This window comes from Diadema antillarum, unplaced genomic scaffold, assembly GCF_040938485.1.
Source record: "Diadema antillarum isolate AM-2024a unplaced genomic scaffold, OU_Dant_1.0 seq00000633_RagTag, whole genome shotgun sequence".
NCBI lineage: Eukaryota > Metazoa > Echinodermata > Echinoidea > Diadematoida > Diadematidae > Diadema > Diadema antillarum.
In genome coordinates this window covers 1781622-1808089 of record NW_027271550.1, presented here as the reverse complement: position 1 = coordinate 1808089, position 26468 = coordinate 1781622, and the positions used below count along the sequence as shown (strand labels likewise).

Here is a 26468-nt window from a genome sequence, read left to right as displayed (position 1 = left end):
GTTAACTTGGCATATTTTCCGGGCTGATTTTTCACATTCTCGTCTGTCTGAATCACAAAACATTCACAGCAAAAGACCAAAATGGAATTTGTTCATATCTCTGCAACATGTGAGGACATTTATCACATATTGGTCTGTAATTCTTGCAAGCTGCAATATTTGAAATCACCATGGCAGCCATCAGAAAACACCCAATTGTGTTATTAAAAATCTGCTGCTATGGTGACTGCATGGATTGCGTTGAACACCCAAGTGCAAATGTCTTTCATGCTGGCCATATGTTTGACTAAACTCCATTTACTGCTTGCGATGTATGTGCCATGTGTACACCATACACACATACGTGCAGGGTACAAAGCGTTATTTTATTTTATTTTTTTCAATCTAAATCAAGTGCACACTTGTAATTGTACTGGTCTAGAAGCTGAAAGCACACGGCTGTCAATATAGTAAGCTACAAGGCATGCTGGCCCAGTATGGTATCGACCCAACGTTTTAGCCACAACAGCACAGACACAAAACCAAGTGAATGGTTGAGCACCTGTGCAGTGTGAAATTCCTAAACATTGCAAATTCTACTTCCATTCTTTCAAAACTTGCTAAAATAAACCAATAGATTTACAGTATGACTGGACTCATCTAAAAACATTATTGCTGTCCACTTAGTTTACAGACTTACCCTGAAAACTAGATTATACTACAGAAAAAAAAATCATAACAAAAAAAGAAGAAGCAACAAACTGCATTGAATCCTTCAATTTATACACTAAGAGTAAATTTCATTTACAGGAATGTTTCCAAGAGAAGGGTAAATCACTGAGAAATGATATTAAAGATAGACACATGAAAGGCATTGAAACATGCTCAAAACAATTTTTAAAATGTATAACTTAAATACAAGCAATGAACTTACAGCATACTACAAACCCACATTCCTGATTGCCCTGAGCAACTAAAACTTCCCATTGGGCAGGTGAAATAAATGGATACTGTTAAATGCACAGGACACTTCCACAATAAAGTTCATTTGCATAAATGGGGAAATATATTCTTTGTTTGGTGTGTGTAGTGCCAGTCATATAATGTGTCATCAGCAAAAATTCATGCGACTTCCCATGTCATCAATGTGATTACGTGGAAAGAGTGGAAATAATTTGTAGCATTCTTGTATCGTTTTTTTGTCTCTTTTTTCCTTTCAAGAGTCTCATGAAGACCGCTTGCGAACTTAAAAAAATATATATACCACTGTGATCTCCTGCAATTAGGATGAGTACATACAGCTGGCCTGCACTACCCCCTTGTGCGTTCTTCAAACAGACTGGCCACTCCAATCTCACACACTGAATGCACTCAATCCCCTCCGAGATGGGAGGCACAAGAAATAAGGAAGGGGGTGTGGGGTTGGGACCGAGTTCCTCCTGCTGCTTCCTAGTAGATGTACGGGATGATCCTGTACTTGACAGTGCTGCAGTACTTGTCCCAGGCCCCTCCGTACTTCTGCCGGCAGGCGGCATCATCCCTCCGCTCGCGATGCACGAGGAGGATGAAGAAGTAGATCGGGTAGAAGTATGGCACGACGCTTCCAAATCCTGAACGGGGAAGAAAACGTAAATGATGATTAAACATTGTTGTGAAGTTCTGTGGTCCTGTCAGAAGTACTCCACAACTGTTAACCCAATAAGATTTTTCAGGGTAAAGCACATCTGGCTTGTGAGTTTGCCTTGTTTTGTTTTTTTCACACTAAAAAAACAACTGAGTGCTTTCACATCGTTTGAAATGACTTCAGTGCACTCCTGTTATGACAAACACAATTATAACAAAACATGGTTATAACAAAATTCCGGTTACAAGGAAAAAATTCAGGCCCCAACATTATCTGTCTGCGATCTTTATTGCTAATTCGATCATTTATAACAAAATTTCGATATGACAAAAGAAAACTGCCGGTCCCAAAGACTTCGTCATAAAAGGGAGTTGTCAGTACAATGATCTTTGCAAATGCATTACTATGACAATGGCAAATGAAGAACTCCTCTCTTCCATTCACTTCACTATGCTGTGTGGTTAACTTTCTGAAAATTTGTGAGCACATGCGTGAAATGAGCACTAAGAGATACCGTACCAATGTTGCAGGGCATACCCACAACTATGCAGTCTTTTATGACATTTACGTTAACTTTTTATTTACACATATACAACTTGGAAGTTGAGGAAGAGGAAGTATACTGTACTTGAGTGACCCGCACCTCGTCAAAGTTAATGTTTATGCATGTTTAAATCACACTATGTCACTGAAATTCTATGAAATCCCATTCACATAAAGGAAAAATGCTGAAGATTCCAGTGGAGCTACAAGTTCAATGATCGATACCGGAAATTTGCAGCTATCGTCATCAAACACGAACAACGGAATAGTTGTGTGCTAAGGAAGGGGCCCGCATCTCGCCACCCCGTGCTCTCATAGACAAAGCACATAAAAGATGTGTGCTGGTGACCGTGACGATACTTGATAACACAAATTCCTTACATAAATTTAGGATTTTCAAGAAAAACTGTTCGGTTTTCACCTCAGTTTGCTTGGTTGTGGTAACCTTGCAAAGTTTCAAGCGTACTGAATACAGTCCTGGGGGTACAGTAATTTTACGCAGGGTGACGATAATAGGGTCCCTGACGAGGTGCGGGTATCTCACTATACTGTAAAACGAGGAATTTTCGTGTGCACTTTAAATTCGCGAGCGCCAAGATTCGCGAAATTAAAATGCACACGAAAGTCCTTGTTTACACTATATGCATTGAACACCAGTGGCACTTTGCGAAAATTTCATGCCACGAAAAAGGCTGTCGGTTCCAATTCGCAAAAAATTCATGCCGCGAATATATCATGTGTTACAGTATATAGAAACACACCTGTGCACAGTGACCATGACAATGCCATGAGAAGGTCACCGAGGTAGTTTGGTTTGCGGACGAATCCCCACCAGCCAGAGATAAGCAACCTCCTACCGGTGTCCGTTGGAATGGTCACCAGATCTGTCCAATTGCAGGCAAATTTTAAAACGACAACAAAACAAGATATGAATGAATCATCACCTTAATAAATAACAGCATAGACAAATGCATCAATAAATGAACAAATATCATGGGGATGACCATAATGTAGCTGGAAGAATATCTGTTATTCCAAGTATATGCAAACTGCCAAAAAATTCAACTTAATATATATTCTTTCTGGTAGAGTGAATGGCAAAACTATACACTCCACATCGAGTCTCACCTGTCACCTAACACGTCAAGTCATATAACCACTCAAAGTACCATTAAAAACAATAAATAAATGGCAAGAAGTCTTTCCCACTTTCTTCCTCACAAATATCTGCTGCATCTAACATTTCATAACAATCGCCACGAAATACAAAAGCATCTGTATTTGTCTCTGCCTGTCTTTTTCTCTGATGCTTGAAATGCTTTTGATTTTGTTATGGACAACAATATAAAATTATGAATGCAGCAACTTTGCTTACTTCTCCCTCAATTTTTTGTTTTTGTTTTTGTTTAAGACCATGCAGAAGATATGCAACTTACGAGAGACAGTCTTGCCATGTGGGTTCTCCCTGAAGGAATTCTTCTGGCTGTTGGCCATACGGAAGATGCAGTATCCTAGGGCTGCAGGAGAAAACAAGTAGAGGATAAATTGTAATATGATATGAAGATATATGCCATAGCAAATGAACAAAAACATATGGAATACTGTTTTTGACTAATTTCTAACAAATTTCTTGCAGACTAAATTGTAATACCTATTACTGTACGAGCTGAAATTTTCACGTAGAGAAATTTTCGTGAATTGCTACTTGGAGGACATTTTCGCGTGCTGTTAATTTCGCGGTTGCGAGGGTCTAACTGAACTTACTTATTCACGCGTTGTTATTTTCGTGGTTCAAAAGGCGATTCACGAAATTCGCGAAAATAAAACCACCGCGAAAATTTCAGCTCCTACAGTACTGTAAAACGTCAGAATTTTCACATGATGAATTTTTTTGTGCTGACTGGCTAAAAAACATATTTGCGGGTTCTTGAGTCTGCGATACAAAATTATTCACTTGTACGTTTCCATCCAATTCACAGAAAAGACAGGATTTGATATACCATTTTTCTGCATGAAAATTGATGTGCTGCACACTCCATTCAAATGTGCCGGCTGTGCAGAACTACTGCACACACACATTGCTCACATAAATACTACTAGGGCAAATGAATACACACACACTCGAACGGGCCAAGCCCATGATTCAGCCTGTTCAAAAGGTGCACAGAAAGTTGTTAAGATATTTTCATGGATTATAGAATTCGGGCTAGCCAAAAGTTGACGGAAATAGGTGAATATAATGTACCACAAAAATCTCCCATTCCAGGATACTGTAAAACCAGAAATTTTGGCGTGAATGTTAATTTCGAGAATTTCTTGAGAGCAAAAATTTTGCAGAATTATAACACACAAGCGAAAGTTCTTGTCTACACTATGCAATTGACAAAAATTTCATGGTGCAAAAACAGCTGTCTCCTCCACTTGCAAAAAATTTCATGCCAGAAATATTTCTGGTTTCACAGTAAATTTTTGTGATCTCCCATCCTGGAGAAGGATGTATAGCACACTTGTGTTTCAGGATGCATTTATAGCAGCTCTCAATTTCATGAATATCAGTCGACTTGTGAAATAAACCATCTATGTTGTATGTATGACTGTAGTGTTGGGAGTGAATGATGTGATGCAAAACTTACAGAAAAGCATGGCGACTGGAATGAGGCAGCGCTGGTCGAAGCCAGGGGCGTGGTCCACAAGGTAGCGTGCCTGCAAGGAGTAGGTGAAAGGCACCCAGGCCAGGTCACCAAAGACCAGCATGAAGCCAAAACCATCCTGGATGATGTCCATGGTCGTCAGGATGGCAGACTGTGAAGAACAAAGCAGGGATAGGAATTAGGATGGTAATGATAATGCTTATAAAACATTAAACACTTCCTAAAACTAAGGAACAAAAAAAAAAAGCACATACCAAACAAGAGAAGTAAAACCAAATAAACACAAATACACGAAAAGAGCAACATGCAGGATGACTAAATTCTATGAGCTCATTTGCACACAAATTGCATGGGGTCTACAGGCAATTCAGAACACAAACAAACCTAAGCGAGGTGATATGTGACCCGCTACAACAAAAGGATACGTAAGTCGGGGGAGGACAATTTTCTGAAAATGGCATGACATTATTCCCTTACTCTTCTACTTTAATTTCATACATAGGACAACTCATAAGAGTACTCGGTTGCGGAGATATCGATGGTTTTATTAGCGCATGTTAAGTGGTTGTGGAATTTAGAGTATTGAGAAAAACGCCTTCAAAGTTTTCCTTCCGACGATATCGTGGTCAAGGGCTGGCGAGACATTTTTCACCGCATAACAATAGAAGGTATGCTCCTAGCGACCTCCGCGATGTTCATTCAAGCTCAGCACCAGCGGTCTACACACGACCAATCAGTAATGAGGGTGCCACGCACTGACCAATAAGATCACTCCCTCGTTGCTAGGGGCGGAGTCTTGGTACAGTGCTAAATCCAAATATTCGGACACGTTTCTGTTACATTGAAAGTCCGAAAATCATGGCCCAGAAAAATGCTGATTTCTTGCCTTTCCTTTGATCAATTAGCTTCGAAATTTCGGCAGATGATAGACAAAACATTAGACTAAAAAATTATGCGAAAAACAGAAATCCGATTGTTTTGACCAATTTTGATGATGTGACTTCAAACTCGATTTTCTTGGCTCAGCCGTCAGCGACTTTAGGATCCTTTTGTTGTAGCCGGTCACATATACAGCATATTGTGCATTTTATGACACAGAATACATTTGCATCTCCTCATTTATTGATTAACAAGTTACTGTGCAAAAATCTGGTATCCTGCTGATCCCTCTCATAAAATAAGTACAATGAAAAAGAAAATACAAGCAAACAAAATGCTGTGGTAAATCTGACTTTGCACAAACTAACTTCTTTGACCGTTTCTATTCTTTTTTAAACACACTGGCTGCCATCTTGTTAACAGTGACGCAAGATGAAGTTACCTCATAGAGTAGGGCATCAAAGACATAGACGAACTGGAAGATGCAGATGAGGATGAGGTTCCAGGGGGCGTTGTCTGGAAAGTCTGTCCACACTTTGGCCAGGCAGGCAAAGTTGATGAGTGCCTACAGGTATGGTGGGAGATACACGAAACATGCATACCACCAGTAAATCCTTCTGTTCTTCACCGCGGCAGGAAAGTTTATCAGATGGGGATTCGTAAAGATTTGTTTGGCCCAGTAATCGCAAGACAGAAAAGGTTCTATGCTCTTACACCAGTAAGATCAAAAGGATGTGTACACTATGTACTGAGTGTATTTGGGAGAATATTGATGTGAATACACATGAAAAAAGCTGTGTATATACAAAGAATTTTCACAGAAACAGCTTGCTGTGGCGGATGAATTTTTTGTACCGTCATAAAATACAAATGCAGAGGTTTTTTTTCCCCGATTTGGTTACACACTTTATATAAGAGAGTCTCAAATAAACAAAACATGACACAGGTGAATTTTCACAATAATTCAACCTATCATGAACAATGCGACAAAATTCTTTTAAGAGGGTGAAAAGTAATAAAACACTGCATAATTTAAGTGCTGCTGGACTCTTATTAGAGATGGCTTTGCCAAATCACAGAAATATGAAAATTCAGGAATAACTCAATAAGCTTAATTTTTTTTTGTTTTTTGTCAGTAGATTTTTTTGTCGCCACTTCACAAAAAGAAAGAAAGAGAGACATTAATGATTGTGCTGACATCAAGGTAATCACTACTCACCCAAAGGAAGAGTCCTGGACGAAGCTCACAGAAGTACTTCAGGTCCAAGCTACCAACGCGAGGGTTCAGCTCGTGGCCGATGAAGAAGTCATAGATGACATTACCTGTTCATGTGACGTTTGTTACAAGAGCAAGGTCTCAGGAAGTTCCAAGTGTACATATAACATCAGTACTTTGCAACATTCATATTACTATTACACTGGCCAAATATCAATCGTATTTCACAGAATTTGCAAGACCTGTGTATTGTCACAAATTTGACAGACCTATGAAGGTGTTAGTACCTATAAGTATAAATTAGAAAAATAAATTTTTAAATTATCATTTACTGTCTTCAAGTAGACATCACAAGCTCATGTTTTTAATTTCATGTATAATTGCAGAACTCTTTTTGCAATGTCACACATACTGCCATTTTTTTTTTTCCTGTCTTCTGCACATGTGCATGAACAATAATCTCACCTAGACCAGTATCACCAGTCAATGTTTATGCCTGACATCATGAATACCATTTGATATCCATCACGGATGTACATAAAATTTTCTTATCCTCGTCATTTTTGTTTTCATTGTTTATAGGTTCTTTTTCTTTCAAATGCGGGGGATTTGGAGGGGAGGGGAAGGGGGATGAGTTTAGCCAATGGTTGGAGCTGATACTTTCAAAGGCACCCACCAGAATTTCCGCCTGGTGCCAGGGCCGTGTTTGGCGCCCTCCGTGCCTTGATGTAGAGGACGAGACTGAAGAGGAAGGAGAAGAGGACGGCTGCTGTCATCAGCGGCAGGAACTTGTCGACGATGAACTCCACCCCACACTTGTAGTACACCATGGCGCCAAATGAGGCAAAGGTCACTACCAGGGCAAACAAACCTGTTTTTGGGGTGGCAGAAAGAGAGACACTGAGCATCAAGGAAATGTATTTATTTTTTTTGTTTTGTTTGAGGGGATCATCTTTGCTAGATCAAGTGATGAAAAGAATATTTTTTTGTACACATCAAAAAAAAAAACAAGGCAATCGCCAAATTGTGTCTCGCCCATTCGCGTACAAGGAATTAATATTTTTTATAACTCCCAGAAGTTAATTGACCTGCTTATGACCTTTGACCTTGTGGTGACCTTCAATACCCTAAGGGACATTTACCATCCAAGTTTGGTCACAAACGGACAAAGGGATCAAAAGTAATGAGCCATAATCGAAACGCGGCATAAAAACTTAACATTGGGCCCTAAAAATTTGTTGACCCCTTTCTGTGACCTTTGACCTTGTGATGACCTTTAACTCCCCAAGGGACATCTACCGTCCAAGTTTGGTCACAAACGGACATAGGGATCAAAAGTTATGAGCCACAATCAAAACGCGCCCTAAAAACATAACATTGGGCCCTAAAGTTTGTTGACCCCTGTCTGTGACCTTTGACCTTGTGACGACCTTCACTTCCCCAAGAGACATGTTCCATTAAAGTTTGGTCACAAACGGACAAAGGGATCAAAAGTTATGAGCCATAAACGAAATGCACCCTAAAGACTTAACATTGGGGCCTAAAAGTTCGTTGACCCCTGTCTGTAACCTTTGACCTTGTGGTTACCTTCAACTTCCCAAGAGACATCTACCATCACCCAAGTTTGATTGCCATTGTAGCAACATGTGCTGAGTTATGTGTGATAAGAGAGTCTTGCAAGTAAACTTTAACGAATGACCTCAAATGACCTTTGACCTTATCATGTGACCTCTTACGGCACCATAACATGAAGGTACCCCCAGTGCATCCATCACCCAAGTTTGATTGCTATTGTAGCAACATGTGTGGAGTTACGAGCGATATGAGTCTTGCAAGTAAACTTTAACGTATGACCTCAAATGACCTTTGACCTTATCCTGTGACCTCCAATGGCACAATAACATGAAGGTACCCCCAGTGCATCTATGACCCAAGTTAGGTTGTAATCCAAGCAACTTATGTGAAGTTATTTGTCAAAAGAGAGTCTTGCAGGTAAACTTTAACATAGAAAAGAGGGTCTTGCACATACCCTTTAATATATGACCTCAAATGACCTTTGACCTCATCACATGACCTCTGACAACACCATAACATGAAGATACCCCTAGTGCTTCTATCACCCAAGTGTGGCTGCCATTGCTGTAACAGTTGCCAAGTTATGCATCATAAGAGAGTCTTGCAGGTAAACTTTAACATTTGTGACGGACGACGGACGGACGACGGACGACGGACGGACGACGGACGGACGACGGACGGACGCCATTTGGATCCCTTAGTCTCGCCTTCACCTCCGGTGGGCGAGACAAAAATGCTTTCACAGTATGTGATCCTGCATCACAAAACCAACATAAAGTCGCCACGACATGGATTTTGTTACGTAAGGGTAGATTCTGAAAGAGCAGACACTTAAGCTTTGAAATGATATGAAACTCAATACAATTAGACTTTCCAAACCTATCTAAATAATGGACAGAATGTATACACCCTGGAAGAGTGTTGAACGAGAAAAGAGGCATTGAAGTTTAGGGTAGACCATTCAAGTGCTTGATCTCACCACAATGTGCTCTGTGCAATGAATAGGACAAAAAACATGATGTACTAGAAATGTCGCTAAGGCGACTGCTATGCCTCCGCCATGATGCATGATTCTCCTAATAGGTCTATAGTATATGTGGACAATGTATAATTACATTTTCACAATATTGGCAAAATATTGAAATTACATGTTTGTCACAAATGTGTTGAATGTTCACCTTCCTTTACCTACGTTTAATTAGATGAATAGGAGAGCATGTATTTGGGGATTCAAGGACTTTAACTTGACTTTGACCCATTCATAAGTGTATGAATACTGTAATTTCAAGGTATGGAGAAAAAGTGTAATTTCTGTATTGAAAAGTACACCGTTACCATTTTCTTTTGGCCTTTGACCCTAAAATTCATAGGATAATCACTGTCAGGCAGAACATGCACAAATATGTAGTAAGTTTCAAGATAACTTGAGCAACTTCTGAGATATGGAGGAAAAAGTTAGTTCAGCACTTTCCCTTGATCTTTGACCTTTTGACCTTTGAGGCAAACCCCTGCCCCCCCCCCCCCCCCAAACAAAAAAAAAGAGAAAAAGAAAATTTCCAGATAATCTAGGTTATACATGCATACACCAAGTGTAAAAAAAAAAAAAAAAAATTGCTGGCATTACATAAATACATGTATGAGGGAAATAGTAAAAATTTGAAGTGTTGCACTTGACCTTTGACAACTGACCTTTGACCCTATGAACCCTAGATTCTCTAGATAATAACTGCCAGTCAGTACGTGTATATATACTATGTTCCATGAAGATACCTTGAACAATTTCCAAGGTAAAAAAAGGAGAAAAAAAACGAAGTTTTAATATTTTAACTTAACCTTTTGACCTTTGACCTCATGACCCAACACTTTCACCAGAGAATTTTAATTGGGTAATACATGTTTACACTAAGTTTCAAGAAAATATCTTCAGGCATTGCATAGATATGGAGGAAATAGTGAAATTTTACGTATTTGACCTTGACCTTTTGACCTTTGACCATGACCATGTGCACCCAAAAGTTGATAGGCACAACTTCACCCCCTAATACACATACATGCCAAGTTTCATTAGGATACCTTAAAAGGTTTTGATAGTTACCCTGTCCACAAAATTTATTACGGACGGACGGACGGACGGACGGACAACCCGAAAACATAATGCCTCCGGCACCACTTCGTGGCGGAGGCATAAAAACTCTGTAGCAACCACAATGAAGGGATTATCAGATTGAGCTGAAATTTTACATGCTCAAGAGGCACACTCCACTCATGACTAATACAAACTTTCAAAGCAGTGGCATTATCTTGTAAAAACTTATTAGAGTTGAAAGTGAAGAGTGTGTAGAGGTTTTCTAAGAAATGATAAAGGGCCCTAAAGACATACCTAATCACACTATTCAACAAAAAAAAAAAAAAAAAAAAAAAAACATTCTAGAAAGACTGCAAAAGAACCCTCCCTCAATTTCTCATTTGTTTCAAGTTCCCAAACTTTAGAATTATGTAGAAGAATTGCTCTTTCAGAAAACATAAAAAGCTACAGATTGACTAGGTTGACACTTCCAGGCCTTGAAATAGGATTTTGGAGGGGCAAGGCCATTTAGAAAAGGGCACTTTTTCCAAGAGGCCAGCCATGAAAGGGCACTTAGGTCAGTCAGAGGGGCACCAAGGCCACATTGAAAAGGGCATGTTGGGTAATGGGTGTTTTTTTAAAGGGTGATTTTTGCGACGTTGCAAGAATTTTATGTTTATTTTTTCATATTCTAACAACACCCCCCCCCCCCAAATACATAACAGTCAACCTCGCGTAAGTCGACATAATCGGGACTGAGCAAAACACGTCGACTTACGCGTAAGTCGACATTTTGTCGACTTATAAATGAAAATTAATTTCCTCTGTACAGAGTAAGATTTGGATCACGATGCAGATCGCTACCCATATATCTTACTCCTTTTGCCGCCAAAACATGCCTACTGACATGAGCAACAATAATGTTTTAGTTCATGCATAAATCTTGCGCGGGTTAGTAACGACGACAAGGCACAATTCCCAAATCTCTAGAGAGATTTTGAGAGAGCGGGATCGGAAACCTAGGCCCGTTTCTAGACACTTAACGTTTTAAACTTAATTTGAAATATCAAAGGCAAATTCCCCAAAATTGAATTAAACTTTGCGATTTAAATTCAAGTGCGTTGCTGGGAAGATATGCGTGTGATTTCGCATGATTCTGTCAAGATTATTTTTCAGTGCCGACTGAGTTGAAACATGTGTGATTTTCCTTCCCTAAGTCGCCATATTTGTTCTGCTCCGATTCGCAACATTATAACTACCGCTCTGTACGGCGCGGGCCTGTCTGAAATAAGAAGAAGAAAGGTTTGTTCATCCGAAAACGACATCTTTCGGACTACTATAACCTCCGTAAAAACAAACCTCTTACCATTGTCGGACTAATTCAACTTTGGACTGAGATTTAAAACTTCGGCATAGCGAACTTTAACAATAATTCGTTATCATTTTTTTCATTGACATTTTGTGAAGCAGCATGCGTTTCGGTAGTTTGAAACGTGTAAATGTTGCGATGTCTTTCCTCTGCAAGTGCAGACTAAGTTCGGTCACGGCGAAAGTTCCGTTACGAAATAAAAAATAATGCGAGCCTTTTCAACAATAACGCACTTCCGTACATTTTTATGCGTTTAAACGCAGTTTCTAGTTTTGGGCAAGAACCGCAAGTCTTTTCTGCAACGCTCTTGCGTTTTAAAAACAGATTTGCATTTGATTTTTATAGTTGCGTTTAAACGCAATTGAGTTTACATTTCATACAATTTTCTAGATTTGTGTTATTATCAAACGCAAGTCTTTTCAGCGTTCCGTGTGATTTGATGGACTTGTATTTGATTTTCAGAATTGCGTTTAATTTTTAATTTTGCTTACGATAAGTCTTTTAAACAATAACACACTTCCGTAGACGTTTAGAGATGCGTTTAAACGCAATTTCTTATAGTTTCGTACAAAAACCGCAAGTCTTCTCTGCAACGCTCTTACGTTTGAATACACCGTTACGTGATTTGATGGACTTGCATTTGATTTTTAGAGTTGCGTTTAAACGCAATTGAGTTAAAACTAGAAATGTCGCTACAGCGACTGGTTATACCCCCACCAAACAACATTTCATAAGCTTTGGTCAAAACAACATTTCATAAGCTTTGGTCAAAAAACTGAGGAAGTAGTTAAATCCGCAAGATCTTTCCTTGATCTTCTGCCATTAATATGCCGTTACCATGGAAACGTAGTTTGGGTACTGTCGAAAAATGCGTCTTGCACATCTACAACCAAAGGCACACATCTGTACCAAGTTTCATGGAAATTGGGCAAAAACTGAGGAAGTAGTTTGCAACACAAAATTTTCCATCATTTTGGCTCATAATATGTGAGCTGTTACCATGGCAACATACTTTTTGTCACTGTCAAGAAATGTGTCATGCTGACCTATATCCTAAGACAAACATTCAATATGAATTCCATGAGAATTGGAAGAACACTGATGAAGCAGTTTTGCCATGAAGCATTTTGCCCTATATTTTACCAATAACATGCCGTTACCATGGCAACGCACTTTTTGCTACTGCGGAAATATGTGTCTTGCACATTAACATATTCAGATGAACATCTGTACCTAATTTCATAAAAATTGATCAAAAACTGTGGGAGGAGTTCACGACGCAAGATTTGTACCCATTTTTACCCATAATATGCCGTTACCATGGCAACGTACTTTTGGGTACTGTCAAAAAATACGTCTTGCACATCTACAACCCAAGGCACACATCTGTGCCAAGTTTTATGGGAATCGGTTGAAAACTGAGGAAGTAGTTTGCGACGCAAGATTTGCAACGGACCGACCGCCTGACCGACCGTCCGCTGATTCCTATATACCCCCTTCAAACTTCGTTTGGCGGGGGTATAAAAAAAGTTCCCTTCAATTTTCTAGTATCATGTGATTATCAAACGCAAGTCTTTCAGCGTTCCGTGTGATTTGATGGACTTGCATTTGATTTTTAGTGTTGCGTTTAAACGCAATTGAGTTTAAGTTTCCTACAATTTTCTAGTTTTGTGTGATTATCAAACGCAAGTCTTTTCAGCGTGCCATGTGTTTTGATGGACTTGCATTTGATTTTCAGAGTTGCGTTTAATTTTTAATTTTGCTTATACGAAATGAAAAAAATAATGCAAGTCTTTTCAACAATAACGCACTTCCGTCATTTCCGTAGATGTAATAGAGATTTATTTAAACGCAGTTTCTAGTTTCGTACAAAAACCGCAAGTCTTCTCTGCAACGCTCTTGCGTTTAAATACATCGTTGCGTGTGATTTGATGGACTTGCATTTGATTTTTAGAGTTGCGTTTAAATGCAATTGAGTTTCAGGTTCGTAACAATTATTTTCTAGTTTCATATGATTATCAAACGCCAGTCTTTTCAGCAACGCAATTGCGTTTAAATGCAAAAGTTGCGTGTGATTTGATATCACCTGCATTTTATTTTTTGAGTTGCATTGTAATAAATCTTTTTAGAAAGGGCCCTGGTTTTAATACCGCTTCGGAATAATCAACGTTAGAATATTCGGATTTACAAAAACAGGGGCAGGGGGCACATACCCCCCCCCCCTATACTTTTTGGGGCACCATCAAAATGTGCCCCCTTTTCTGGAATATGCCCCTTTTTAGGAGAATGGGACCGATTTTGCACCAGGGCAACTGAAAGTACAAAAAGGGCCTGGAAGGAGCACAGGGGCAGCTCTGGGGGGGGGGGGGGGGGGGCAGGGGTACACAGTGCCCCTTCACCTTTTGGAGGATCAACTAAATGTGCCCTTTTTTCTTTGAAGGTGCCCCTTTTTTCCTGTAAAGGGGGGCACACTTTTTCCTAAGGGGCAGTTTTAAGAACAAAAAGGGCACTTTGAGGAACAAAAAGGGCACTTTGAGGAACAAAAAGGGCACTTTGAGGAACAAAAAGGGCACTTTGAGGAGCGAAAAGGGCACTTTGAGGAACAAAAAGGGCACTTTGAGGAACGAAAAGGGCACTTTGAGGAACAAAAAGGGCACTTTGAGGAACAAAAAGGGCACTTTGAGGAACAAAAGAGCACTTTGAGGAACAAAAATCAAAAAGGGCACTTTGAGGAACACTTTCAACTAACCAGCCAACCCGTGTTCACATACAGTGTTACGGGGGTGGGGGATCTGCACAATTTTTTTTACATTTTATTTCACTTTTTTTCGCATGCGTGCCCTCGATCACATTTACTTTGAGCATGCGGGCATGAATGCAGAGCGAGAGAGATGGCAATTCTCGCAGCCGTCCGACATGCCTGGCACATGGCTTGCGACCACTTGGTCCAGACGATTTAATAGCCGCATTCCCCACAGTAACACACGCATGCACATACTGCACCCACCCAACGCGCTCAACCGCTGATTGCGACACTCGACGTACAGACACCATCAACGTACTTCCGTACGTACGCGCGGGCACACTACGAATACAGTCCAGGAAGTGGACTACTACCTAGCTAGTAACTCTATGGCCGCTGCGCTGCGGAGGCAGTCGGAACGGTCAAAGCCGGTCGGCCGTACCGTACGTACATAAGTACAAGTGTACGTACACGTCGTCTCGTTGAGTTTGAATCAGATAAGAATAGTGGGACGCGAGTGAACTGAAGAGAAGGTATGATATTTGAGATGAGGAAATTTGTTCAAGCTTATTGAAGTGTAGACTTTGAGAAAGGGCATATCATACGTCATATACAAGAACTTTCATTCCAAAAGGGCACCACGGCCACAAGAAAAAGGGCACATTTTTTTTGGCCGTAACTTTGATCACGGAAGAAAGGGCATTGCGGCCAACGAGAGGGGCACCGACGGCCATGGCCGTCGGTGGCCGTCGGTTAATTCGAGGCCTGCCCTTCACAACATTTTGAGTCCTTACACAAAATTGGGGCGTGCGACTTTCCTTTGCTTTGTGATGGATGCAAGGTGACATTTTGTCAGCTATAATTTAAAATCCATGAAATAAGTGACTCAAAATGCATGTCCAGGAAGTGGACTACTACCTAGCTAGTAACTCTATGGCCGCTGCGCTGCGGAGGCAGTCGGAACGGTCAAAGCCGGTCGGCCGTACCGTACGTACATAAGTACAAGTGTACGTACACGTCGTCTCGTTGAGTTTGAATCAGATAAGAATAGTGGGACGCGAGTGAACTGAAGAGAAGGTATGATATTTGAGATGAGGAAATTTGTTCAAGCTTATTGAAGTGTAGACTTTGAGAAAGGGCATATCATACGTCATATACAAGAACTTTCATTCCAAAAGGGCACCACGGCCACAAGAAAAAGGGCACATTTTTTTTGGCCGTAACTTTGATCACGGAAGAAAGGGCATTGCGGCCAACGAGAGGGGCACCGACGGCCATGGCCGTCGGTGGCCGTCGGTTAATTCGAGGCCTGCCCTTCACAACATTTTGAGTCCTTACACAAAATTGGGGCGTGCGACTTTCCTTTGCTTTGTGATGGATGCAAGGTGACATTTTGTCAGCTATAATTTAAAATCCATGAAATAAGTGACTCAAAATGCATGTAACGTACCAAAAGAGAAGTTTCCATATCCAGCATTTCCTACTTCTTCCCTGGTAATTTGAAATGCGATTTTTCATAGTAACCTCATTGCAAAAGCTCATTACAAAAGGAGGCTGTCCAAGAGGAAAAAAAAGTGTATAAAACTCAACAATTTTATGGCATGACAAATTTTGTTTCATCCTTCAAATAAGTGAGAGCACATAATGGATTACCATTGGTCCTGTAGCTTAGTCTCCTCCCAGACCTGAGAGGCTGCCCCTGCACCACCTGTGGGGTATAAAAAAAACGAAGTCAGATATGTATTAAAAAAAACACAGAGCAAAATGTGTCAGATATAATTCCTAAAGTCAATTTGTCAATTGGCAAATTTAAAGGTTCTGCAACCTCCAGCTTTCACTACAATTAACATAACGACCATGTAAAAGTGCCAGCTACAACTGGTAGATATGGAACAAAACAACATTGTAGAAGTTATTAAAGCCATTTACATGCACACTCCTCTTCCTTACAGGAAACAAATTCACAATGAAGCTGGTATTCTTATTCTTTATCAGATGCAATAGACATAAAATCTGCATGAAATCCTGTTTGAACCAGTCTGTGGCAAGCTTAAAAGGTCAACATCAAATATCTGTTCACTCTGGATAATGCACACCTCCTCCATATCTGCAGTCACACTACATGAAACTATGTGTAGTTTGATTCCCAGTAACTTCCAGAAGTTAGAGCATAGTCACATTATAGACAAAACTATGTGTAGTGTCAGCGATAGGATATACCTTGTACTTTAAGCCACTTGTAGGTAAAAAATGCAAATGCGCAAAAGCGTACATAAGAATGCACAATGTTCGTACGAAACGATCTATTATGCCGTCGCAGACTTAAGTTTCAGCAGTGCACTCTCACACAGCACAAATCTTCACGTAGTTTTGCTAGAAGTGAAAAACTTCCCAAGTGCACTGCAGGAAGTTTTGTGGGAAGCTTTTGCTCATGACTTCTCAAGAAATTTGTGGTCCTACCGCCTGAACTAAGCAAAGCAAAATACTGGGTAGTAAGACTATGATTTGTTTTGTATAGTGTGACTGTGCCACCTTATGAGATGACCGATCTCAGCCACCATTACCTTGCCAATGGGAATCAGGGCCAAGATGGCCTGGAAGAGGAACCAGCCGAGGTAGAGCAGGTAGGCATCCTGGTCATAGTAGTCCTTCCAGTTGAGGGAGAAGGGAGGCTTGTGGGTCAGCTGACAGGCAGATGGTAGGCAGGTGAAGTACAGGTAGTAGACCACAAAGGGCAAGCCAAAAATCATCAGGAATGTGCCTGGATGAAGGGAGGGAGGATGGTGGAAAGGGAGGAACTTGTATCAGTCAATGAAGATGCCATACACAGGTGGAACTACAAGTGCTGCAGACTTTTTCTAAGCAATTCAAAACGAGGTACCAATTATTTCAGTACATGATCTAGGGCTCGACATTAACTTTTTTGGGGGTCGTCTGGTGGCCCATTAAGGCCACTAAAATCTTTCAATCTGTTGCTTTGGTGGCCCTACATAAAAGCAAATGTAACAATCCATTTTGAATCGTGGCTGCCAGATCGGGCCACAAAGAGATAAATCTGGTGGCCTGACACCAATCTTTAGTGGACCCGGACCACCACTAATGTCGAGCCCTGCGTGATCATCATTTTGTAAAGTTTACCACTGATATCTTTAAATTTCAAATTCTGGTGGCCCGCACTAAAAGGAATCACATTAATACATTTTGAATCCTAGTTGCCCAATCGGGCCACCTTTTTTGAAAATTTGGTGGCCTGACAACAATTTTTGGTGGCCCCCAGCCCATCGCTAATGCTGATCCCTGCAACTGACTCAGCTTCCTCACGACTTGGGGGGGGGGGGGGGAAGGGTGAGAGCATGGTTGCTCTTAGCAAATGCAACTGCTCTGCCTTTGGTGATGAGTTGCCCTTTCTTCTACAGTGTACCCCTGTCCTAACGAACACGCTTATAACAAAATTCCACTTGCAACGAAGTAAAAATTTGGGCCGCAACATTATCCACTGTGTGCTTTTTTATTGTTTATTTGTTCGTTTATAACGATATCATAACGAAAGAAAACTGCCAGTCCTGAGAACTTCATTATAATGGGAGTCCTCTGTATCTATATTGTAAGCTACAGACTGCTACTGTCTAGACACACTCACATGGATCTTCCATCTAAATTTCAGGATAGGATCTTGACTTACCGATAGGCCCTCCAAACTCATAGTGTGTTGTCTTTGGAACTCTGCCTGACTTCATCTCGACTAAAGGTTCAAGAATCTGCTTCCCGGATCTCGTCTGTGCCCTGGTTGTGTAGGTGTGGTGCTCAGTTTTTGTCACAGTCTGGATTGAGGTAATACAGGAAAACAGTATATCACAGACGAAGACACTGCCTTCGGTAATATATCACCAGCAGGAATGATAAAACGTTACCTCAAAATTTCTATGCAAAAGCAGGTTGTTATGGGTGTGCCTTTTTCCTATGCACACTGTAATATGACTTACCAGCGGTGGAATAATTCCAATGTGCAAGAACCAGTTTTGTCTGATAAGTATTAACTATGGAATAGTTGCCTCAAAGGGCCTTCAAACTGGGAAGCACAGTAACAATTGTCTAGTATTGGAGGGGTGGAGGATGTATATACATTGTATACAATGTGTCAAACAAAGCGTGACATCACTGCAGCTTCAAGCACTTACATTGCAGTATGCTATATTCTCCCAACCCCCTCCGGCTCCCAAATATTTGTAGCTGCAGTCTGCTAAAAAAGTACAAACGCATTACAAGGCTATAGTCTAGACTATCACATAATCTGCAAAAATGAAAGAATGGATCCTTGACATGAATGGGACAAGACACCGCAAAGGGTAATCCATGTAATTGTAGGACTACAGCTCGAGGGAAGATTCAATATAAGACTCTGCAAGTTTCTTGTCACTCTTTATAAACAAGAAAATACACGTTGCACACTGAAATTAGGTGATTAAATCTCTGATTCTTTAAAGGGGCATAGTCCCGGTAGTGTAGATGGCGCTGTTGATGATACTGCCGAAGATTACCGAAGTAGAGCTGTCATCAAGAGTAAAGTGCGTAGGTGTTGCTAAGTAACGTTGCCTTTGTTGTCTTCTCTGCGCATCGCGCAGTCTCTAGTAATGCCAGGGTGCGTGCATATGTGCTTGTTATTATGACATCACAAAAGAAGTTTGCTAAAGCTGTCATCCCCCTCAGCCGAATCATGAGCCGAACTGTGATCGGACCACTGACTACAGTGAATCGGACTTCTTCGGACTCGGGAAAGTGGGCCAAAGCGTAAGCGCCAAAAGAAGTCGATAGCGTAGGTCTCTATAGGAAACTTGCGCCGTGCGCCCGCGTACTCATTTGACTAAAACACGGGGACCATGCACCTTTAAAATATGTGAAAAATGTTAGTCAACAACAACAAAAAAGGTAGTGAACTGCAAGCCACGGCAATCCATGCTGTACAATTCTATTGTACTGCATGGAATTTCATAAAAGTCCCGAGTACACACTGAGTGTCTCATCTTACTGGTGAAGTACTGTAACTAACCTGGAAGCAGTGCTTCTGAGTTTGATTTCTCTCCCTTACTATGACGGTTAGCCAAAATCCTTTGAAGTTACATTTATCATAAAAATATACAGCATTCAGCATGGAACAAAGTGGATCAGCTTGTGCATAAGAAAAAGATTAATGCCTGATAAATATACTTTCATTTCAACACATCTATTGTCAGTTTTAAGTGAATTCTAAATGAGTGAAAGCCATATGGTATCAAATGTTTGTATCAAAATTCACACATCAAATTTTTACACAAGGCCTGAGACCCACAAAATGCTGCTTAATCATTACTTCACTGCAAAAATTGTTTGATCAAAATTAATTCCTAAGACATGAATTTGCATGTGATGTAACATACAATATACACATCTAATATTCATATTGCCAAGTAATTCATTATCCAACAACTGCTAATGATATCTAATTGAATTTTTGATATGTCTCATGCAAGACAATTAAAATCGTGAATAAACAAAGTGAATGGACACACAAACACACAAATACTGTATACGCTATATATTTCGTGGGGGTTTTATTTTCGCGAGTCGGGAGCTATTCGCGAAATTAACAACACGTGAAAATATTACCTTCCAAAATGAATCCCTTGCCTTGATGATACGAACATTTCAGTACTAGTATACCATGTCACGACTTACCGAACAGACCATACTGGCTAAGCTTGTTTACGCACGTCCACGTCTACTTACGAATACTGTAGAGAGCCAATCCATTATCGCAAGGGGACCACTCGTCAGAAATCTAGCGCGATGGACTTAACCACTTCAAAAATGTTGAATTCTAACTTACTAGTTCGCAGAGTTTGGTACGTTTTTTTCATGCAGTGTATAACTAGTATCATTCTTATTTGCTAGTAAGTTGAAAATTCACACTTTCTTTGCCACTTCATATTTTCTCTGGTCCCCCAATCGCGAATTTAACCACTCGCGAATATGTGTGACAGCGGTAATTCGCGAAAATTTATGTACACGAAAATTATAGCGTATACAGTATACAATGTAAACATGACTAACGTACATAACACCTCAAACATATATGAATTACCTAAAAGATGTTTTATGACTTATCAGTCATGTTACTATGCATTTAAATGTGACTTGATTTTTAGTTGAAAGAACTTGCATAATTAGCAATCTTGTAAATTATGGAGAAAAACATCACATGTACTTCTGGCATGCAGTAAATTGCAGAAAATGTTGAATTGAAATTGATCATCATGGAAAAAGTTAAGGTTAGCAAAAAGGCCTCCCCAATGCAGTATGGACCATAGCACACTGCACATATCTGGGATCTCTGAGTGATAAAGGGTTAAAGGGCAAAATATGGTCAAAGAGTAACAGCAAACTAACGCAACTCGCGTTAAGTATGTTAAAGAAATTCAACCAAGATTAAAGAAAACCAAGTTTAGCTGCTCCACAAGTTACCTTTTTCACACCTTTAGATGGGCTTAAAAAGGGCATTGGCAGACTGCGAACAACCTTGATAGTGGGATACAAACATAGTTGTATAACTTATAAAATCCTCTGGCAGGAGATGGCAACATGACAGTACCAGCAGAGGTGATGTGCAAACAATGTTCATACCAGTAAGAAATCTGAGAACTTACCTGTTACATAAATATCTGGGCTTATGTGATGGTCACACAATAAGACTACAGATGTGTAGAGCAGTAAAACTGATGGCTGTATAGACTACCAAATCAATGTGAGTGTCTAAACAGCATAATTAACACAGACAGGACAATCCAATTGTGCTGCTGTGGACTACCAGTCTTAATTACCATGGAATTCCTTGCCAGTTTCAGCGACGGAGGTGCTGTTGGAATGCCAGGGTAGTAACATGTGCAATTCTTACACACTTTAAGTGGGCATGGTAATCCGCATGAATAATCAGCATTGCTCAGGGTGACTTTGTAGTAGTCTGTAAAACTCAGACTCCTTACTGCAACTGCATATGGTACAGTGGCTCAGTATATTTTATTTTTGAAACTTAGAGATAGGACATTCACAGTATTATCCACTGGATAAGCTTATACATAGTATGTACGTGAGGCATTTTTCATTGGTGCATATCACATTTCTTTGGTTGAGAGTTTGCATAAGTGGGTGTGAACATGATCACATAATAGTCTAGTCATTCAGGCTAGTTCATCCATGAGGCATTCCAGTGCATGGGATGATTACTTTGGTGATTACAGCATGTAGTACTTTGACCTATAATCTGGTGTCATCTTATGCTCAGACGATAGCAACTCTTTTTTTTTTTCTCAATGGGGGGGGGGGGGGGGGGGAACTAGCAGCAAAGCATGGATTGCAGTCCATTTCACAGTACTTTTGGGTTTGAAGTGTTTGATTCAGGCAGAACTCATTTTATATCCCACACAACTATAATTATCTTAACACTCCAGATTTCTTATTATCCCCTGAAAATGTATTGAGGAAATAATAATAATAATAATGATGATAATAATAATAATAATAATAATAATAATAATAATAATAATAATAATGATAATGTAATGATGATGATGATAATAATAATAATAATAATAATAATACAGAATACTTATAATGTGCCAATTCCACATAACTAATGTGCTCAAGGCACAGCAGGAAAAGTGCATGAAAGGGGATGAAATGAATTACATACACAAATGAATAATGAATATACAACAAATGATGCAAAAGAACCTATTATGCTAAAGAGACGAGTACAGGTAACTAAAAAAGCCCACAAACAACCAACCAAATAGAATGATTATACAGGTCACAAAGTCTGCATTTTTTTTTTCATACCTCACTATCATCATGGATCTACGTCCATGCTATCATAGAATGTTTGAAAAGCATTCACTTTATTCCCCCCCCCCCCCCCCACCCATCCTCTCTGGGCAACAGCATTCATATTGGGAGTTATGATCTAACAAATGGAAATTATGTACCTGATTCCTCAAGGGATGAAAAGTGTAAAGTCTCAGATTACTCGCTTATTTGCAGAGATTTGACAGATTCAATTATAAACAAGGAAAAGTAGAAATTACGCGGTGCGTAAAATATGTCCCCGCCGGAAGTAGCATTTAGTAGCAAAATGTACAATATCGGTAAAAAATCAAGGTCAAAGGTCAAAGAAGTCAAAGGTCAAAATTCTGTGTAGAAGTTTTGAAGCCCTCACCTAGTGCCATCACAAAAAGCAAACGGAATCGAAATCGGGTTAGAAATGGCGAAGGAGTAGCATTTTGTAGCCAATGTACAATATAGGTCAAAAATCAAGGTCAAAGGTCAAAGAAGTCAAAGGTCAAAATTCTGTGTAGAAGTTTTGAAGCCCTCACCTAGTGCCATCACATAAAGCAAACGGAATCGAAATCGGGTTAGAAATGGCGAAGGAGTAGCATTTTGTAGCCAATGTACAATATAGGTCAAAAATCAAGGTCAAAGGTCAAAGAAGTCAAAGGTCAAAATTCTGTGTAGAAGTTTTGAAGCCCTCACCTAGTGTTATCATATAAAGCAAACGGAATCGAAATCGGGTTAGAAATGGCGAAGGAGTAGCATTTTGTAGCCAATGTACAATATAGGTCAAAAATCAAGGTCAAAGGGTCAAAGAAGTCAAAGGTCAAAATTCTGTGTAGAAGTTTTGAAGCCCTCACCTAGTGCCATCACATAAAGCAAACGGAATCGAAATCGGGTTAGAAATGGCGAAGGAGTAGCATTTTGTAGCCAATGTACAATATAGGTCAAAAATCAAGGTCAAGGTCAAAGAAGTCAAAGGTCAAAATTCTGTGTAGAAGTTTTGAAGCCCTCACCTAGTGCCATCACATAAAGCAAACGGAATCGAAATCGGGTTAGAAATGGCGAAGGAGTAGCATTTTGAAGCAAAATGTACAATATAGGTCAAAGGTCAAGGTCAAAGGTCACAACTGAAATTCTGTGTAGAAGGTTTCAAAGCTCCCATGTAGTGCTATCATATAAAGCAAACAGAATCAAAATTGGCTCATAAATGACAGAGAAGTAGCAAATTGAACATTTTGATCACACACGGACGCACAGACAGACAGACGGACGGACACACGGACACACACACGTACGGAGCCCGTTTCATAGTCCCCTGCTCGAACTCGTTCGGCGGGGACAATTAAATGTATTAGTGAGCCACGAGCAACAAAGAAAACAATTTTTGATTTTATTTTCTGTGTGCAGAATGAGTGATGAGGCAAACTCACGACATCCTTTCTTCTCATTATCCGGGCTTGAAAGTTGATATCTTGAATGGTTAAGTCATTAGATGAATTTCTGCTCACAACTCAGAGGTGTGTGTGAATGCTGAAATACCACCACAGAATACATGCTGATACATGTTGCACTGCCTCAAATTAGATTAGAGCCACTCTGAACTTACACTGACCCCACTTACCTCTCCCCCTCCCATATCTATGAATGACCCCATATTTACAGTTTATTGCAGCTGAATATGAACTGAGAGGTATAAGGTTTGTGTGCTGTTGTCATCTCCAATAATTCAATACCTGTCTATCATGAAAATTACTCCTACTAAACTTTTTTGTACATATTGTTGTGTTGTTCACATACTGCTTGGCATTCAAAGTAATTACGAAGATACACTGTACTCCTGTATTGAAAATTACTTTTCTGGAGCTGAAAAAACTAATTGCTTTGCAAAAAAAAAAAAAAAAAAAAGGAGTGAATTTCTTACTCCACTTTTAAAAGATTGAGCTGCTAATTTTTCAGCTATCTCATTTCATTTGTGTGTGATGTCAACGAACTTTTCACCATTCAAATATAGACTGTAATGCTCACTACTTGTACAACTGTAAGTCAGGACATGATTGCTGTTTAAGTTCACCAATCTCCTTGATTTGGGAGTTTCTCTAAAAAAGCCGCATTGGTACAGTGATTGGTATAGTGATGCTGGTGTTGTATTCTGACACTCACCCGCGTAATGAGTTTGGTTTCAGTCCGCTTCTCTTGTGCCCTTGACACTGGTGTGTCTACGACTGCCTTCTTCTCCTCCGCCTTCTTCTCAGCTGCTGCTGGCTTTTGCGCCGGCTTTTGTGCCGGCTTCCGTGCTGGGCTGCGCGACTTCCTTTGGCTCCGAGAGGGGGAAGACTTACGAGCTGGCGAGCGAGAGCGTCTCCTACCTGGTGATCGAGACCTTGAACGTGATCGCGATCGCGTAAAGTAGGATTCAGCCTGAAATGTAGAAAAAGAAGAAAAAAATTATCTTGTATCTCTTTTGTTTTTTTACTTGCTTTTATATGTTCAGACCTCCCAGCCTATCTGGTTGAAAAATAAGGATGCTTTGGTTCAAAAGTAGGAAAATCCTACAGGCACATGTAGTACAATCATCATGAAAAATAGGAGACTTGTATTGAAACAAGAGGTACACTGTAGAAATAGTCAAAATTCAGATTCTTTCATCCAAATTCAGAAAGGTTGGGAGGTCTGCATCTTAACATAACTTTTCCACAAAAGAGTCCGAACAAAATGCCCAGCCTGATACAGGTTATGGTAACCGTGAATCAAAGGTATTGACACATTGACTGGTGCAAATGGTTCACATCTTGAGCTGTAACAAGCCTTCAATTCTCGAGAAGTTCAACAAGCTTTGAAATAGTCACCTTCTTTCTACATTATAAGCCTCTGAAAAGCAACCTCCAATTCAGAATCGTCACCTGCACGTTATCAAGACCATGAAATTTGTGTCCCTTCAAAGAATTTGAAATGTTCAACTGTAAAATTTTGATTGAAATTGGGTAAAAAATGAAACAGTTCTTGAATGGACAATATGAGTATGCAAATGGCAAAGTGAGCATGCCATTCCCTCACAACTTGCCATGATAGTTTGTGCATAAAATTTTGAAATTTCTATTTTTCATTCAAACGCAAAATATGTCCGAGGCTCAAATCCTGATATATTTACTGATCACTATTCTGAAGTTATTCAACCAGGAATAGATCATGTTTCAGATTTCAATTACAGAAACATTGAATTTTCGTGATTTCTTTTTTTGTACACGATCAATGGAAAATTATGAGGTTATAACATGGTCAGCTCACTAATTTGCATATTTATATCCACTGTACAAGAACTATTTTGCAGAATTTAGCAAAACTTCAAAATTTAAAAACTTCCTTATTTTCCATCCAATTTCAGTCAATTTTTTTTTACTGTTGAACTCGTGTAAGATTTGACTCTTTTTTATCAGACTAATCAATTTTGGGACTAGATATCCCCTTTAAGCAGTCCTTACAAACAGGTTTTCATTGCAATTTTTGTCAGTGACATATCATTGCTGGGGTGACAAGACCTTGTATCTGAAATTTTGGTGAAAATGACCTTTTTCAATTAATGGTCAAATATGGGTTACATGTAAGTGATGTCCTGTCCAAATCCCAACTGTCTTACTCCAAAAAGGAAGCCACCACAGAATATCAAAGGAAAGGCTTTCCCATTCGCTATAGTGCTTTGGCCGCCATGTTTTTTTGGCTCTCCTGAACATTTGACATTTTGTAGATACGAGGTATTGTCGCCCCGGAGACGATATTCAACAAATTAGCAAACATTTGGCATCTTACCATTACATCCTTCTTTGGGATATCCTCCTCAGTGCCATCCTCGTATCGGACAGAGTATCCATCCTCAGTCACATCAAGGATGGTAGACTTGAACCACAGATTACTGCCCGGCCACTTGGCCATGACGGCAGTGCCGACATCAAATGTTGAAGAAGGCATG

General features: G+C 39.9%; 1 protein-coding gene across 1 annotated transcript; it reads right to left on the bottom strand.

The window, feature by feature from the left end:
* On the bottom strand, positions 1–26467 carry LOC139736169 (delta(14)-sterol reductase TM7SF2-like). Its single transcript, XM_071646902.1, has 14 exons — positions 26309–26467; positions 24788–24922; positions 24665–24745; positions 21143–21196; positions 18327–18465; positions 17209–17405; positions 16298–16352; positions 7569–7763; positions 6896–6999; positions 6119–6241; positions 4780–4948; positions 3583–3663; positions 2908–3030; positions 1–1589 (listed from the first exon to the last, which is right to left on the bottom strand). Exons 1-14 carry the CDS (start codon positions 26465–26467, stop codon positions 1429–1431), a joined length of 1776 nt encoding a protein of 591 aa, XP_071503003.1. The 3' UTR covers positions 1–1428.
* Between the last annotated feature and the right edge of the window lies 1 nt (position 26468).

Bases quoted from the DNA above. Each gene is read 5' to 3' on its own strand.
- LOC139736169 (XM_071646902.1), bottom strand. From the start codon at position 26,467: ATGCCTTCTTCAACATTTGATGTCGGCACTGCCGTCATGGCCAAGTGG. The intron at 18,466-21,142 runs GTAACTTGTGGA...ACCTCAATCCAG, and splicing joins CATCTAAAGGTGTGAAAAAG to ACTGTGACAAAAACTGAGCA. The intron at 3,664-4,779 runs GTAAGTTTTGCA...TTTCTCCTGCAG, and splicing joins TCCAGTCGCCATGCTTTTCT to CCCTAGGATACTGCATCTTC.